This window comes from Talpa europaea, assembly GCF_964194135.1.
Source record: "Talpa europaea genome assembly, chromosome: 12".
NCBI lineage: Eukaryota > Metazoa > Chordata > Mammalia > Eulipotyphla > Talpidae > Talpa > Talpa europaea.
In genome coordinates, this window is record NC_140079.1 from 46,359,562 (window position 1) to 46,374,539 (window position 14,978).

At 46.4% G+C, this 14,978-nt stretch overlaps 1 protein-coding gene across 3 annotated transcripts in view; it reads right to left on the reverse strand.

Annotated features, from left to right (window-relative positions):
* The window catches only part of EPS15L1 (epidermal growth factor receptor pathway substrate 15 like 1), a gene marked incomplete at both ends in the record, with an annotated part of 80,276 nt that overhangs the window by 41,629 nt on the left and 23,669 nt on the right, over positions 1-14,978 (reverse strand). For all 3 annotated transcript variants that reach the window (XM_084250339.1, XM_084250338.1, XM_084250337.1), the window contains 6 exons: positions 216-301; positions 559-715; positions 1,062-1,219; positions 5,892-6,125; positions 9,214-9,273; positions 12,956-13,081. In XM_084250339.1, coding sequence (XP_084106465.1) covers positions 216-301; positions 559-715; positions 1,062-1,219; positions 5,892-6,125; positions 9,214-9,273; positions 12,956-13,081 — 821 coding nt within the window. The remainder of the gene's footprint in view (positions 1-215; positions 302-558; positions 716-1,061; positions 1,220-5,891; positions 6,126-9,213; positions 9,274-12,955; positions 13,082-14,978) is intronic.

Consider the following 14,978-nt stretch of genomic DNA (forward strand, 5'->3'; position numbering starts at 1 on the left):
TCACTTCCACATAGTGAGACCCCAAGACAGAGGACCCCAAGTGAGGTCGACATTACCAGCTTGTTAGGCCAATCCAAGAACTCAGAACTCATGTCCCTTCCTGTCTGCTGAACAAACTGGTGACAGTCAACTTTCTACAGTTTCACAGCCTCTGACACTCCCAGCAACCCAGGAGAGTGTGAGGCTGGTCAGGAGGAAGGGGCCCTCCCACGCACCTCTGTAACTGGGCGACCTCCTGGCTGATATCATCCAGCTCCTTCACACCAGTGAACTCCCCTGAGCCCAGGGAACTAGAGCTGTCCTGGAACCAAATTTAGACAGGAGTTAGGAATTGCAGAGTTGACCTCATCACTCAGCAGGGACTAGGAGGTCATAGAATAAGGGACAAAGTCCCTATTATCTCCTGCTCTGCTGGGGAATACTGGAGCCGCCTACACCCACCCAAGAACCCTGGTAAAGAGAGGTCACTGTGGGGCACAGACTGTGGACCACTGGTGCCACCTGGTGGTGAGCTCTGGAAAAGGCCAGAAGGGGACAGGGTGTAGCCAGACTACTCACCGGGATGGGCGTGCCCCTCTCTGAGGGTGGGACCATTTCCGGTGACAGGACTTGAGGGGGGTCGATGCCTTTACTGACCTTCTGCTGAATGAAGTACATGGCTAATGCGAACTGGTCTTTGCTTAATTTCCCCATTTGCCTGGTATCGGCCAGAGCCCTGGGGAAGATGGGGTGCAAATTACACATCACAGACAAGGGATTCGGCCAGTGGAGATACAAGTCATGGAACCCACGCTTGTACAAATAAACAACAGAAATAATGGGCCACAGGGCAACTCCTCTTCTACCTGACATCTAGGCCTCCCATCAGCCTGGCAAGAGTAAAAGTAACAGCAGACATGGAGGTCCCTGCCTGATGACCACCCACTCTGGCCCTGCTCACCCCTCCAGCTCTTCACACAGCAGTCTCACTTCCACAGGACCTTTCCCCTGCCCACCCACTTCACTTCCACACAGCAAGGCCCCCAAAGACAGAGGAGCAGGTGTCTGCTCTCCCTCCTTACCATATGTGCGCTAGAAGGTTCTGGGTGAGGCCTGAGTGCATGAAGATCTCCTTCACCTCCTGGCCACTCACATAGCCATCTAGGTCCAGGTCAGTCTTCAGAAATATCTCATCAAAGCGCATTTTGTCTGCTACTGGCACCACCCAGTTCACTGTTGGCTAGAAGGGTTTTTCAATACAGTGAATCCCCAAGCTTTTTCTCATGTACACACACACTATCAAAGACATTCACATTCATTTGAGTGGAAACCCTCCTCATGCTATGAACCTCAAGGACAGAAACCCATTCTGTCAGTGGGAAAACTGAGACTGGGAGAAGTTGGTGCTGGCCTGGCCCAACTTGCCCAGGAGCCATTCTGTGCCTCTGTCCACACATTGATGTATCATGATGAGAGGAAAGTGAAGGCCCAGCAAGTCTATCCACCAAAAGCCCTTCCACCCCTACCACCTAGGGCATGACGGTAAGCCAGGATCTCCCCTCAAGAGGGGCTTTTAGCACCAGGCTCAAGACCCTACTGACCCCGTTTGAAAGGAACATTGCCCAAGAACCTGTCCAGCTCCCGAACCAGCCACCCTGGTCTCCAATCTTCTGTTTCTCTGCAGCTACAGGGTATCCCCATGCCCACAACTCCAGAGTTCTGTAGATACCCTTCTCTGTCCCTGACCAGTAGATCTGATGTGATGCGGGGCACAAGCAGCAAGACAAGCAGAGACCCAGACTTGGGGAGCTATGTCTGTAGGATAGGCAGCTGCTCAGAGACCTCATGCTGGGCGGGAGCTGGGCCTCTGGAAAGCATGCTCTCCACCCTCCAGAGCTTCCCACCCGCTGGGCCTTGCCCTGGCAGAAGCAGCTGCAACTCTGGCAGCCATGAGACTCAATCACTGCTACAAGTGTGACCTTTCACACCATCTGTTCAAGGAAGGCAAACCCAGCAGAGGGCCCACCAGGTCTACATATCTCCAATTCAGAGGCCCAAGGCCCCTTTGACTGCTTACTCTGGACATGTCCCCTGTGACACCGGTGCTCTCACCAAGTTCCACAGCATCTCTGCCCCTTCCTCATCTGCTTTTTCTAAACAGACCTCTCTCATTATCTTAACACAAGCTCCAGAACACAAGTTGGGGAGCCAGGAATACCACATGACCCATCCCAGCTCCAATGTTTCAGAGAGGGAGTAGTGTGATTCAGAGTAGCCAAGAATTCACCAAAAAATGTCTCAGGCCCTATGGACCAAATTCAAACAAGGGAGCCCAGACAGCAAGGGTACAGACAGCAAAGGACAATGGCATTTTACTTGTCACATTTATTACATGAGTTTCACGAGCCCCCTCATGTCCCAGGACACTAAGGATACACATAAAGGACCTCATGGAGAAGAGGAACACTTATTTTAAGTGTTCCAAGCAGGCTAAACCTCAGGCCCTGAGAATCACAGAAGCAGGAGCAGAGGAGCAGGACAGGCTGAGCAGAGGGGGAGACCAATTTCTGTGTCCTCCAGGTCCCAGGAAATTACAACTCCTGGACTAGAGCCTGCTAGAATGCTGCACAAACAGGAAAGGTGCTGTCCAATTTCTGTGGTCTCAGGCATGTCAAGAGTAAGACTTCAACACTGACTTGGGCTATACATCCAACGACAGTCTTCTTGTGGAGTTCTCCCCCTAGGAAGGGTTGGCTTTCAGGTTGGTTCTGCAGTCAGAGGCCTCGATGGATGAGAACAAACCCAGTAGCTAGAGGGGGTTTTACTGCATATCTGAACATGAGGGAAGGACCTTTGGATCACCCTCAAGAGGTCCTAGACAGGGTGTTGTTGGCCTGGAGATGAGGTTAGTCAGGGCAGTTTACAGCACAGTGACTATGGGTCCTGACATGACTGTTCTCATGTGTATGATTCCATCAGCTGGCCCTATCCCTAGCTAAAGGAGCACATTCTCCCTCCCCTCCTCACTTGAGCCCAACAGAGGTCCCAGGTAAAAATCAGTCTACTCTGGGAGTCAGCAGTATGCTCCCATGATCTAAGGTGAGCCTCCAGATCACCAAGGAGAGGGGCTATAAGGCTGGCTGGCCTACATTCATCAGCCACTTGGTCCCACTTGCTTCTAAAAGCATATCACTACTAACCTAACCCAAGTGTATTACTATTATCCTTCCCTGCAGTACTTAACAAGACTCTTGGCAGGAATTCTGCAGACACAAGTTCTGGTTGTCTTGGAAAACACAACTGACTGAGCCTTATTGGAGGGCTGGCTCCTCGCTCTGACCCCACCCCACCATCCCCCAGACTTCTTCCTGTTTCTAGAGCACACCAAGTTCTCACTTCAGGGCTTTGGTATGGCTAGTCCTTATGCTTCAGATCATTCAGGCTTCAGCTAGGACTCATACCCTCAATGGCTCCCCAGCTGGTCCCACAGGCAGAAGAGTGCCTCCTGATCCCACCACTTCTGGGCTATTGTGCTTTTCTCAGGCCTATCTGGTCTTCCTTAGTTCACTGATTTGTCCATCTGTCTCCCTGCAGAGGGCAGTTATAAGACTACTGCAACATACCTAGGACCCTCAGGGCGCACCAGGCAGAGTTGGAGAGCTGGTGAGGAAACCCAGGCTGGACACTGGGCTTCCCAAAAGCAATCATATTAAACTCACCAACCAGAGCTTAACTTGAGCCGGACATGCCACTCCAGTGGCCGGGTAGTTGTCAACCTTGACCTCTCTGATCACCTATTATTCACTGGAATCAAGGCTTAACTTGAACAACTTATCAGATGGATGAAAAATCATTGTGTGACTATGCGCTTCTCATTTCACTATAATCATTCATATTCTGAAGTTGCACACTGGTGTGGGCTGCCAGTCAAGGCTCCTTGTCCAGTCAAGGCTTAGCTTTGAAACTACAAATGAGGCAGACAGTGTAGCAGGATTCTGGGTAAACTCACATCCATGTTTCAGACATTCTCAAAGTTGCACTTTACAAAGAGCCCACTGGGATGCTGCACTTGTCAGAAAGAAATGCCTTTTTGGACACACAGGAGGCTGCCAAGGGAAATAGTTGGAGTCCCACATGTCTCCTGACACAAGACGGGTGGCCTCCTCGCTCACCTGATCACTCAACTTGTACTGACTGTGCAACAAAGTGCAATGGATCCTCAATTAACATTGTCTAGGTTCCTGGATATGACAAATACGGAAACCAATTTGACCACATGCTAATTGATATAAACAAGAGTTTAGTTCCTATGGCAGATTTCTGGTCACAAAAATATCACCAAACTTCTAAAGAACCCAAACACTTATAATATTCAATAATCATTTGTATTCACTCATTCATTTTCTAACCCACTAATTCCAGTTCAGGGTCATAGGTAGCCAGAGCCTCTTCGAGCAGTTCGGGGTGCAAGGCAGGACCCCCCCTGAAGAGAAATCCTTCCATCACAGGATGCATCACACCCACCCACAACCCTTCCAACACTGGACAATTGAGAACAGAACAGATACCCATGAACCCAAGGTGTACATCTTTGGGACGTGGGAGAAAACCAGAGCTCCAGGGAAAATCCATACCAAAAAAAAAAAAAAAAATATTAATAGGGAATTAAAAAAAAAAAAATGCATTTAAAAAATATTTAAAAACAGAGACAATCCCGGGCCTCCCTGGTGGCGCAGCGGTTGAGCGCTGGGTTGCGAAGCTGCCCGCAGCGTCTGCGGCGCCGGTTCGATCCCCCGGCTGCTCCCCGGCCACCGGAGGAGGGTCCCACATGGCGCGCAGACCTCTCCTGCCGCCCGCTGCTCCCCTCAGCAGTGTACTTCGGTCCTTCTGCCTGCTCTGCTCCCCGCTCTGGCTCTGGTGAATTCTCTCACCCTCCCGTGCTTCTGACTATACCCAGTGCATGTATAAACAAAAACAAACAAACAAACAAACAAACAAATAAATAAATAAATAAAAATAAAAACAGAGACAATCTAGGCAGATGTGGGGAAAACTAGTAAACTCCATATAGCAAGTGGCCCTACCTGGGAATTCATTATTTCTTTTGTACCAAACACTGAGCATACAACCAAAACCTAGCTCTGCTCTCATGAAGTTAATAGGGGACATGGAAGTCCAAGAAAATGTAGGAGTAGAGAGAGAAGGGTCATTTGGGTGGGCCCAGGATGTGTCAGTGTGGTTCCACCAGGCTTCTGAAGAAATGCCCCCTTGGCAGAGGCCCACAACTTGAGGCACCATCTGAGGATGTATCCGCCCAGCAGAGCGAATGCCTGATGCAGGAGGGGCAGAGATGTGAGAGGAGAGCCCAGAGGTGGGTACACTGGGTATGTTTGAAGAAGGGTGGTATTTATATACAAGTGAAAGAGTAGTTCATTCTAAATCCTTGTTGCTATGGAGTATATGTATCCCCCTAAAATTCATTTAAATCCTAACCCCCACTGTGATCGTATCAGGAGGTCCCTGGGGGTACTTAGGCCATGAGGGAGCGCCTATGAATAGGATATGTACACTAAGGGGAACGAGAGCTCCTTCTCTTTCACCTCTGTAAGGACACAGGGAAAAGGTGCCTTCTGTGAGGCAGGACAGGGCCCCCCTCCCCTGCCCCGCCAATATACAAGATGTGCCAGCACCTTGATCCTGGACTTCAAGTTTCCAGAACCATGAGAAGTAGATGTTTGCCATTGATAAGGCCCCAGTCTGTGATTCTGTTAAAGTAGCCTGAATGGACTGAAGTATCTATTACAAAATTGTTTAAATTAAATCACAAAACTGCCCTTTTTGGGGTCTCACTGGACCCTACTGGAAAGATGGCTGTTCTGAGGAGCAATTGCATACAGAGGGCACATACATACCTGTGTCTGTTTGATACTGTGCTTGGGAGACAAGCTTCCAGTGCTATTTAAGCTGCTGACGCTGCCATGGGAAGGCGTGGAGCGCAGGCTGTCCTTTGGTGGTGGGCTGGCAGGCAGGACAGGCACAGCACCCGCAAACACTGTCTTCTTTCTTTTCGAGGGGGGGATGAGAGATGGGGGCAGGACGGAGGGCACAGGCTCCTTCTCAAGGGCTCGGTATACCAAGTGCATCGCCTGCAAGCACAAAAGAAAATGAAGCTCAGGCAGCCTGGCCCAGGCCAGGGTGAATGCCGGGCAGCTCTTTAGGGGCAGCCATGTTGTAACAAGAACTGTGCTTTGTGAGGTTGCTTCCAAACTGATTAGGACAAAAATAAATCTTTTCTGCTAGATTATCTTTCCAATACATAATTTCTAAGAAGACAATTTCACACAAGACTTATGTGAAGACAAAAGGAAATCAACCATGACAGAGTCCACCTGTCCCTGACCATACAGGAAAGCCATCAGTTCCAGTCTGGTGGCTTCCAAGGTGTTATAACTAGAACATCTAATAACACATCAGAGAGCTGCATGTTCTCCAAGACATTTGGGACACATAGAAAACTACTGGACAGGTCTGCTGTGCCCAGAAAAGAGACCCTCCAGCTCAGGCAGACAGGTGAAAGAAACATTCTCTAAAACAAGGATTTAAAACCCTGTTTAAATGTAACAAAACCAAACCAAAATTATAACCTTTCCCTCTTCAAATTACTCCTTAAGTTGCTATTTGCATAGAGAACAGAACATAGGTAAAAATTTACAGTCACTTAGAAATACTACAAAATATTAGACTCAGCTCGTAAAAAGAAATGCAAAATGACATACTTCTAAGATTCAATCATAAAACACCACCAATTTGTTTGAAAAGGTGAGAAATGATAAAAACAAAAACATAAACTTGGGGTTCATGTGGCTTAAGTAGCGACCGTTCACAGAGGCCTATCACCTCACTCCTGGGAACCACCCCAGGTGCAGTCCAGTGCATTAGTCAGAAATGATCCAAGACAAAAGGTATGAAAAATAAGTGAGAAGTAGGAGAGTGGGGTGCTATGGTTTAATGGAAACAGAGTTCCAGCTTAGGAAGATGAAAGTTCTGGAGAAGGAAATGTGAAATGTGCTTTAATACCATTGAGTTATACTTACAAAAGATTAAGATGATAAAATGTATGTAATAAATATTTTATCACATAATTTATGAATAATCAGTGAAAACAACAGAATGACTGAGAAACATGGAAAATGCTCAGAGTTGAGAAGGCCGAAGAACAAAGTCTATGTGTAAGGAAAAAACATATGACTGAGTACTGCTGGGTATGAGGGATTGAGGAGAATTATAAGAAAAATTTACCACTTCCTTAGAAAAATGATTTAAAAATTTAACCTAGACGTTTAAACTCTTAAAGGCTTTACATACATTACAGCTTCATACATGTACAATGTAAAATCATATTTTAAACATTTCTAAAATTCCTGGAACAGAAGATATATTTTAGGAAGACTGTTGTATGTCATCATTTTTTAATTACTAGGAATTCCTAGATAATTAATATCATTGCTTTTTTATTAGTTTGATTAAATGTAATTAACATTTATTAAAGCTTTGTCCTTAACTACGAGGGGCTACTTTATTCTACTTCTTGGAGATGGAATAGAATGGAGTGAGAGAACAGTGAATAGGAAGGTCAGAGATGCAAGTGAGGAGGTGACAGGATCAGGAGGAACAAAATGACTTCCCTGGCCGGGGGAGGAATGGAGAGGTGATAGGGAGTTGCTGCAGGGGTATGCAAAGAGGGCAGTCATGGGGACATGCAGTTCCCAGCATGGAGGAGACCTCATCTATACACAGCTCAAAGGCAGCCCTAAGAAGAGAAGTGGTGGGTATGCCAGGCTCAGCATGGACACTCAGATGTGGGGGCAGAGGGCAGTGTGCACACTCCCTGGGAACATTTGTACAAACATACCTCTTAATTTTGAGGGGAGGGCCTGGAGGCCATGGCACCCAGGAGCACTGAGCACCCTAGTGCCCAGATCCTGGTTTGTAATCTCATTTCCCCCCTATAAGACTGGGGCACCCTAAAAAAAGAAATAGCCAGGAGAGTCAGAAGAGCCAGGAGGAAGTGCTCAGAAAATGATGGACAAAGGGGCAGCTGGGAGAGCTCCTACCAGGCAAAATAAATTGCTACAGTAAAAATTATTAAAGCAAGAAACAAAAGCCACATTCTTGAGTCCACATGGATACCAAAAAAATCCCCTCTGGTCACAGGCCAACTAAAAAACAGGCAGAAAGGACAGAATAAGACAGTAGCCATCCACAATTGTCAGAATCTTGGTTGATTCAAGGGCCCTAGGGAGGGTATAAGAATCAATGGGGTAGTGAGAAGGGTAAAGGAGTTGAACACAGAGATTGATGAACAGGGGAGAAGGGTAACCACCAGGAAGAACCAAGTTTCCACCCTGAAAGAAACTGAGGGTGACACCATGGTAAAGAGACATGGAATGAGACATCACATGTTCTGTCAATGTCACACACCCCAGAGAGACTTGGGGGTCTTGCCCCAGGAACATGAACAACCTGGATCCTCACAAGGAACAGCAGATGACCCCACACAGAAGGTACTCTATACATCACTAGATTGTGCTCCTCAAAATACCCACATGGCCATGAAACCAAACCTAAAGCTGCTCCAGATTAGACGACACGGCAGACAGAGCCACAGAACCTCAGACTCATGACTGGAGTCTCCCTCCTACAGAGCATGTTTTAGAGACAATGGCAAAAATTTGAAAATATCCTTAGGTTAGGTAATAAGATGATATAATAGATATAGTGATAGATAAGAAATAACCTATGATAACAGACAATAAACTAGATGATACCAATGTTAACTTCCTGATTTTGATTTGTACAGTGTTTATGTTAGAGAATTCCCTGGTTTTAGGATATACACATGGAACTATTTGGGAAAAAGACTTCAAAGTAAACAAAGGAAAAATTCACACATGTGCACACATATACACACACACATGGAAAGAGAGGGACAACAGGAGGAGAAGAAGAAGGAGAGGAAGGGAGAAGAACAAAGCAATGTGGCAAAATCCTAACACTTTTCTGAGTAAGATCATTCAAAAGAATTTTCTATTACTACTGCAATTTTACTTAAATTCAAATTACGTCAAAATAAAATTTTAAAAAGTCTCTTAAAAAGAAAGAAAAACTGAGTCCAGAATTCCCACGAGCTGCCCATTTCCCTCAGCAGAGTGGAAAAAGTGATGCAGGCCATACCACAGCAAACTCATCTCTGTCCAGGTGTCCATCCTTGTCGATGTCACTCAGGTCCCAGACCTGCAAGGAAAGAGCCAGGCTTACTGGGGAGACCAAGGTTTATGGAGGCACCAAGGCTGACAGGAGAGTAGATCAGGGGAACCAAAGTATACTGAGGGAAGAAGGACCCTGTGTAGTAAGAACTCAAGATTCTGAGTGCTGGGTTAAGACAACAATTGCTTAAGACAACCATTAAAACATATTTTAAAACATCTGTGGGCTTTTTGGAAACCATCAAAGAAGTATTGTAATTTCAAGATCCTTCCCACCGTGTTACGTTCATTTTCTCTAACAAAATGATGGTGATTATAATCATATCCACCCTGATTTCTTCTTTAATATTGTACAAAGATCGCTTAAATGGAAAAGATGGCTTAGTTTTGCTGCAGATGCTGCTCTAAACACAACACACAACACTCAACACACACACACACACACACAGTTCCACCCCCATGTGCACTGGCAGGGTGGTAAGCACACACTGGGGTCTCTCTCCTCTCCCCTATCATGGATGAGGAGGCAGGTGCTAGGCAAACCTGTACCCTAAAGATGAGGCAGGACATATGGATTCCTTGACAGGACAGAGGTTAGGCATTATTTTCTAAAGATAACCCTGGCCCAAACCAGCCCTCCTGGACCAGCACCAATTCTGGGCATGACACCACTGATTGGAGCTAAGTGAACCCCTGGGGTCCATCTGTGAGGCTGCACATGCCAGTACCAATCAGTCACAAGCAACTTCAGCCTGCCTCTGGCCATGCCCGGACAGTTACACGGAACCTGCTCCAGAATGCAGTGACTCGTGCTGAAAGGTCCAGACCCTGGCCCCAGTCTGGCACAGGGAGCTTCACCCTATCACTCACCACATACACTTAGGGGACCCCTCTATTCCAGCCTCCTGATAGGGACCCCAATCTGTTCCAGTTCTGTTAAGTGTACAGATATCTTTTTAAAGGTATTAGGCACAGGGCTAAGTCTCTACGCCTGTCATCTCAAGTCAGGAAGCAGAGGCTCAGAAGCGTCCCTTTCTGTGGGGAATCCTGAGCACTACAGGGTGCTGAGTAGCATCCTTTGCTTCCATCTTCCTGATGGCAGCAGCACCCAAGCCAGATGTGAAAACTAAAACTGACTCCAGACATTGTTAATGTCCTTTGGGGTAAGAATTGCCAGTGAGAACGCTGGCCCTACCCAGCATGCCAGGCTGCCTCTGCTCACACTATCATATGCCCACCTTCTCAACACTTCTCTGCCACGCATCTCCTCACTCTGGGGGATATGACCGAGGGCATCTACTTTATGAGGCCAACCACCTCCCAGGCACCCTACCCTCTCACTGTGCTCTCCAAGTAGAATCATGACTATTGGGAGAAATACCTTTGGTGTGACCCTGGGCAATTTATAAGTCATTCTGAATGCCCTGCTTCATCATCTGGAAAATGAGTGACACCATTTTCACAGAACAGTCACAAGTATTCAATAATTTTATTCATGCAAAGTGCAAGGGCAGGGCCTAGCACACATGGAGGCCTCAATAAATAAATACTAGGATAGTAACCATTATTTATTTATTTGATCTCCTGAAATGATCTAATTCCTCTCCTCCCCCCCTGCCGCCCACCCTACCAGTGTTCAGTACAAGGTCTGGCTTGGAGCAGGCTCAAAAAAATGCTTGCTGTTTTGGCACAAAATTGAGGTGACAATTTTGAGTAACATCATCCAAAAAGTAAAAGACAGATTTCAGATGATTTCATTCACATGCAGAATATAAACATCCAAAAAGCAATTAATATAAGAAATAAAAATCGAAGGGCCTCCTGGTGGCGCAGGGGGTTGAGCGGAGCGCTGTACAGTTGTCCGCAACCTTTGCAGCGCAGGTTCGATCCCCGGCTGGTCAGGGAAATACCAACATGGCGCAGTAGACCTCTCGTGTCTCACCTGCTGCTCCCCTCAGCAGAGTTTTCAGTACATCTGCCTGTTCTGCTCCCCACTCTGTCTCTGGTGAATCCTCTCACCCTCCCGCACCTCTGCTCTGCACCCCATAAATAAATGCATAAATAAATCTTTGTGGGCCTCCCCGGTGGCGCAGCGGTTGAGCGCTGGGTTGCGAAGCTGCCCACGGCCTCTGCGGCGCCGGTTCGTTCCCCGGCTGCTCCCCGGCTACCGGAGGAGGGTCCCACATGGCGCGCAGACCTCTCCTGCCGCCCGCTGCTCCCCTCAGCAGTGTACTTCGGTCCTTCTGCCTGCTCTGCTCCCCGCTCTGGCTCTGGTGAATTCTCTCACCCTCCCGCGCTTCTGACTGTACCCAGTGCATGTATAAACAAAACAAACAAACAAACAAATAAATAAATAAATAAACATGCCTCTATTTTAAATAAATAAATAAATAAATAAAACTTTGTGTGCATAAATAAATAAAAGCATAAATAAATATGTATGCATAGATAAATATGCATAAATATGCATAATAAATAAATCTTGTATGCATAAATAAATAAATCTTTTTAAAAAATAATAAAAAACTAAAAATTTGAACTTGGCAAAAAATGGTTACCAAAAGGAATAGGGGAAAGTATGGAAGGGATGGAGCACAGAGGTAGACGGGGTATGGTTTGGTGGAGGCAATAAAAAAAAAAAAAAAGAATAAATACTTTTTAGAAAAGCTCTTGAGAAAAATATTAAAAAAAAAAAAAAAAAAAAGCTTGCTAAATGACCCAAGTGATGAGTACACAAATGCATGGGCAAATACATGTGTACATGGCTGCATGAGGATGTGGATGCATGGGTGATGGATACATAGACGAAAGAGTGAGAATGCATGGGTGCATGAGTTTACAGACAATGAATACAGGATGAATGAGTATGTGCAAGGGTGCATGGGCACCTGAGCGCATGCGTGCACACAGCACAAATGGACATGCACACAGATATGGATGTATTCGTGCACAGATGCATGGGGGGTGGTGAGCACAAAGAGGAAGTGAGGAGAGGGAGAGACGACCCCTGTGTTATGCCCTTCATAGCCATAGCCCCTTCCAGGAAAGCCCACGCTCTGTTTTGTTCCCAATTTAGCTCTACAACATTAATATATCCAACTGTCAGCTATTGAAAGGACTGCCAAACAACGACACACAACTATGCCACCCTACCCTGCTGCAATTTAACACTCATGTCCGCTAACACTTCTGGTAATCAGTTATAGCAAGGCCAAGAGGAGGACAAAGGGATTTGAGAGCTCCTCTTTCTTAGTGGCCTTGTTTCAAAACAAAACATCAAGATGGGCTCTACCTAGATAAAGGAAATGGGTGAGTGTCTGCAAGTTTATTCAAGCAGGAACAAATCAGGTGAACCAGAGTGGCAGTATACTTTACTGCATCCTGAAGATTCCACCAAAAGTCACGAGCTAAACCCAGAGGCAGCTGGGTCCACCTGCTCTGGGCCTGAGCCTGCACCTGCTGTGTCCAGAAAGAAAACCTTCCCCTCTGAGTCCCAGATCCGGAACTCAGCACAGAGAGAGCCAAGAGGTATGAAACTTTTGCATAAACACGCCAGCTTGTAACATAAACCTCAGTAGAAAGTTCGATCCAAAAAATTTGCAATTAATTGGAATAAACAGGTTTTTAAAAAAAAACACACACACACATGAAACCTTTTCTAAACACAGACCATGCAGAACATGCAGGAATAAAACCTTTGGCCCACTTACCCTGCCCAGGACGTCAAGAGGCAGCTTGGAGTTCATGAGGACTGGCTTGACTTTGTCTCCAGAAAGCAAACCATTTATGGGAAGGAGACTTTCAAAGATTCCATCAAATTTGGCCTTTTCTTCCACCTAGTGGGAGAGAAATCACTCAGTAAGTCAAAGTATTCCTGTGTGAGAGTCCAAATGAGCTCTGACTTGAAGTTGAATGGAAACGGGCAACAAGACCTCTAAAGAGGGCCTCCCCAGTGGCACAGAGGTTGAACGCTGGGTTGTGAAGCTGCCCGCAGCTTCTGCAGCGCTGGTTTGATCCCCAGCTGTTCCCCGGCCACCGGAGGAGGGTCCCACATGGCACGCAGACCTCTCCTGCCGCCCGCTGCTCCCCTCAGCAGTGTGCTTCGGTCCTTCTGCCTGCTCTGCTCCCCACTCTGGCTCTGGTGAATTCTCTCACCCTCCCGCACTTCTGACTGTGCCCAGTGCTTGGATAAATAAAATAAATAAATAAAATCTTTAAAAATAAAAAAATATATATTAAAAAAAAAAAAAGACCTCTAAAGAATAGAACAATCTCACAGGAACTTCAGCCCCTGGGGGCTGTCAGAGTAAAATAGCTCCACCAACTACTGACCTGGTGACCAGGGCCAGCAGGGAAGAGAGGGACCCTCACCCAAGCCTCGCTCTCCACCCCAGGGTTGCCTGGGAGACAAGATCATTCCTATTTATCTCCCAAGATTTCACTAAGAAAGACAAGAGAAGTGATTTTAATTCTTTAGGACAAAGCACTAAAACTAAATATCAATCTACATAACTCAAAGAACTAAAGAAACAAATATAAAAACGAACCAAAAACTTAAGCAACTAATTATCAAAATTGATTCTAAGCACAGGAAGTCATCTATGTCTACCCATGAAGAAGTAAATACTGAAAGCTCTTCATGAACAGTGATGGTCTCCACAAAATTTACAATGCAGACAGCGGCTACTGCTCAGTGGACTATGAATATGAAAAGGAGATGGTATGTCCAAGGAGCTACAGGAGAGGAGGGCCTGGGGTCTCCAGTCTCCCTCTTGGAGCAGCGGGGCTGGGGTCAGTGAGAGTTGTACCTCCCACTTTGACCACAAGCTGCAGTCACCTGGGAGCCAATGTAAACACTATTAATTAACACTTGTCCATGACTTGATAAGCAAAATGTGGTCCATCCACACAGTATTATTTAACCTTAGAAAGGAAGGAAATTCTGACACATGCTACAACATAGATGAACCATGAGGACATTATGCTCAGTGAAAAAAGTTAGACACAAAAGGACAGATACTCTAATTCCACTTACATGAAGTCCCTGGAGGAGTCAACGCATAGAGACAGAAAGTAGGATGGTGGGGGGTCAGGGGCTGGGGAAAGGGAGGGGAGTGTTTAATAGAGACAGTGTTTCAGTTTGAGAAATGAGAAAGTTCTGAAGATGGGTGGTGATCACACAACACCATAAATGAACTTAATGCCACTGAACTATACACTTAAAATGGGGCTTCCCCGGTGGCGCAGGCAGTTGAGCGCAGCGCTGTGAAGCTGTCCGCAGCTTCTGCAGTGCTGGTTCGATCCCCGCCAGCTGCAGAGCACCCCACATGGCACAGACCTCTCCTGTCTCACCTCAGCAGTGTATTTTGGAGAGTCTGCCTGTTCTGTTTCCCGCTCTGTCTCGGGTGAATCCGCTCACCCTCCCACACATCTGGCCTGTGTCCCAGTTCTTGTATAAATAAATGAATCTTTAAAAAAAATGGATGAGGTGATAAATATGATGTTCTATTGACTTTACCATAATTAAAAACCAAAAAGAGTACATAAACAGTCCCTGCACACATGCAGAGCTACACATGGTGAGAAGTCTGGGCCCATATAGTGTCTAGGATCCACCCAGCCCCTCAGCCTCTCTAAGTATAAGAAGCCAGGAGACTTCAAAGGAAAAAGAACATGGCATTTCAGAATGGTTTTTCACAGAACGCTAAATCTCTCTTGAAAATGACCCACCCC